The 3,304-nt window shown below is 47.1% G+C and overlaps 1 protein-coding gene across 1 annotated transcript; it reads left to right on the forward strand.

Annotated features, from left to right (window-relative positions):
- The first annotated feature begins 287 nt into the window (after window positions 1-287).
- LOC123348530 (olfactory receptor 4E1-like) lies at window positions 288-3,071 on the forward strand. Its single transcript, XM_044986028.1, has 2 exons — window positions 288-381; window positions 2,119-3,071. The coding sequence occupies exon 2, from the start codon at window positions 2,127-2,129 to the stop codon at window positions 3,069-3,071; it is 945 nt and encodes a 314-aa protein (XP_044841963.1). The 5' UTR covers window positions 288-381; window positions 2,119-2,126.
- The last annotated feature ends 233 nt before the right edge of the window (window positions 3,072-3,304 follow it).

Here is a 3,304-nt window from a genome sequence, read left to right on the forward strand (position 1 = left end):
TTTGGCGGAGGGTCCCTGAACGGAGGGACCCCCGCCTCTGATTTACCGCCGAAGCGGGGCCCCCGCCGCCGAAGACCGCGGGCCCCCGGAATCCTCTGGGCGGCCCTGCCACCACAATAAGGCTCTGAGGCTAAGGACAGGTTTCTTAATAAGATTGTACATTTATAGGTTTAATGAGACCATCAAGCGTTACATTTGCAATGACTGTTTAAACAAATTAATTGTAAGGAATCTAAGCTACCTGATTCAGAGCATGAGACAGCCTCTAACTAATGGAGGTTAAAAAGAATATACCCTCTGAGCAAGGTATCCCAGGAGTGTCTAGTTGGGAGACAGAGCTGCATGGAGCTTGGACTGATGAATGCCTTGTGTATTACAAAGGTAAATATCTTTCCTTCACATCTAACACCCTAACAGTCCCTCATATCAGGCAGCTTCCATGTTGGATAAAGAATCAGGCTGCTTAACTGCAGTTTAGTCCCTACCACTAAGAACCATGTTTCATGATAATGTTGCTCTTAAGAATCTTGGGCCAGATTTTTAAAGGTATTTAGGTGTCTAAAGAGGTAAATAGCTACTTAGGTGTTTTCACTCAGTGCCTAACTCCCATTTAAACCAATAGGCATTAGGCACCTATCTTCTTAGTGAGGTGCCTAAATACCTTTGACGTTCTGGCCCATATAGATGCAAATAGCCCTTTCCCAATTCAGCACCATGGACAGAATCCGTCACTGCTTCACATTCTTATAGCTTCTACTAACATATCTACATGCAACATGCTGGAGTCATGCTATTCTATAAAGGGGGGTCTTTCGAAAGCAGAGGACATGGGACCAGGTTTACAAAGATATTCAGGCCCCTAAAGATGCAGATAGGCACCTACTGGGATTCAAACACAAACCTAAGTGAGTTAGGTGCCTGACTCCCATTGAATTTCAACAGGATTTGTGTGCCCCTTTGTGCCTTTGAAAATCTCCCCCAACGTGATCAGATATAGTGGGGACAGGCCCCAACACCAGAACTAGAGAGAGAGAGAGAGAGAGAGAGAGACTGGAGAGAAGAAGTAGCAGGCAGGCAGGCAGATAGACAGGTCTAGAATAAGAGCAACACCTGTTTACACCGTTTGAGGATTTGGGCTTTTGTGGTTGAAGTGGTGGAGCAGGAGAAACTAGCCCAGGGCTGTTAGGAGGAGAAGTGTTATGGGAAAGAAACATGGTTCTATTGGCTGCAACTCAGAAACCTGGTTCTGTTCCTGATTCTGCCACTGATCTTGGGCAAGTCACTTCTCTTCTCTGTGCCTCAGTTTCCCACCACCTTTTGCTTATTTAGACTGTGAGCTCTTCAGGAAAAGTACTGCCCATGACTGTGTGTCTGTGCAGTGCCCGGCACCAGGGGGCCTCCAGAGGCAACTGTTGCCTTAAGAGCCGCGAAGGCCTGGCAAGACAACTCTCTATTTGTGAAGAGTGAATAACTGATCTGTCAGTTTGGTGGCCAAATGGAAAAATCCAAAATACTTTCATTTTGGGTTGATCTAAAATGGATTTTTTCCAGTTTTTCCCACAGAAACAAAAACCTGAAAAATTTCATTTCAGGCTGAACTAAATATTTTGTTCAACCCATCATGAATTGTTTGTTTTGTTTCATTTTGGGGTGTTTTTGCCTTTTTTCTTTGATTATTGGTTTAAATAAATTTAGCTAAATTTCTTAATGAAACTTCATTTTGAAACATAAAACTTTTGCTTCAAAAATGTCAAAATCAAACATTTAGATTTTACTAATTTTGGCCTTTTTTATTGGACACAATTCACTGAATTTGACCGTAATTCATGAATAGCTTCTGTCTGCCTTAACTGCATTTTTCAGAGAATAAGCTATTCCTCCAAAAGTTGTCATCCAACTGTACATTATGGGTATGAAGAAACCACATGGACATCACTGGGTATCAAATAACCATGTGTATTAACTATAAACAAACCTACAAGGTCTAGCTACCTATAGATACTGCTACTCTATATGGGTGGCTTTTTCAATAGAAGACAGGCAGGCTCACTGGAGGGCTCTGAAGCTACTTAAAGGGGATCCTACCGAATTCCTATAACAATTTCCTCTCCTTTCTAGGAACAAACATGGCAGAGGCAGTGACCCCGAATCAGACCATGGTGACTGAGTTCATCCTGCTGGGACTCTCCTCCAACCCAGAGACGCAGCTGATCCTCTTCATGGTCTTCCTACCCATCTACCTGCTAACCTTGGCTGGGAACATCCTTATTATGGTCACCATTGTTCATGACCGGCACCTCCATACACCCATGTATTTCTTCCTCACCAACCTTTCCTTCATCGACGTCTGCCACGCCTCAGCCACTGTGCCCAAGATGCTGTCCGACTTCCTCTCGGCGGAGAAGACCATCTCCTTTGGGGGCTGCATGGCACAGATGTTCTTCCTCCACCTTTTCACCTGCACAGAGGTTTTCCTCCTCACTGTCATGGCCTATGACCGCTACGTGGCCATCTGCAACCCCATGCACTACCTCACCATCATGAACCACAAGGTATGTTTGCTGCTAGCTGGTGCTGTGTGGCTGGGTGGGACCGTGCACTCCCTAGCTCTGACCAGCATGACCATCAAGCTGCCGTACTGTGGGCCCCGGGAGATAGACAACTTCTTCTGTGACGTGCCGCCGATCATCAGGCTGGCCTGCACCAACACCTACATCATCGAGGTGCTCATCATCTCCAACTCGGGGCTCATCTCCGTGGTCTGCTTCGTGGTGCTGGTGGGCTCCTATAGCATCATTCTGGTCTCCCTGAGGAACCGCTTCTCCGAGGGGTGGCGCAAGGCGCTCTCCACCTGTGCCGCCCACCTGATGGTGGTGACGCTCTTCCTGGGCCACTGCATCTTCATCTACTCCCGCCCTTCCACCAGCTTCTCTGAGGACAAGGTGGTGTCGGTGTTCTTCACAGCCATCACCCCCTTGCTGAACCCCATCATCTACACCCTGAGGAATGAGGACATGAAGCGGGCACTCAGCAAGCTAGTGGGGAGAAAGGTGGAGGCAGAGGAGAAATAGAGCTTGGACCTCAGGACGGGATGTGTAGGAGAAAGCTCCTAGAGTTCCACTGCCAACCCCAATGGGGCTAATTTATCGTGGCAGTGACTATACTGCTACTAGTCTTCCTGTGTTGGTAGTGGCAATGCTGTTGCCTTGGTCCTTGGCTCATATCCCTCTGCAGGGCTCATCGGCTGGGCTTTGAACCCACTAAGCTGGGACTAATTGACATTTTTTCCAGCCAAAAAATTATC

This window comes from Mauremys mutica, chromosome 13 (assembly GCF_020497125.1).
Source record: "Mauremys mutica isolate MM-2020 ecotype Southern chromosome 13, ASM2049712v1, whole genome shotgun sequence".
Taxonomy (NCBI): Eukaryota; Metazoa; Chordata; order Testudines; family Geoemydidae; genus Mauremys; species Mauremys mutica.

Coding starts and splice junctions, on each gene's coding strand:
- LOC123348530 (XM_044986028.1), top strand. CDS start 2,127: ATGGCAGAGGCAGTGACCCCGAATCAGACCATGGTGACTGAGTTCATC.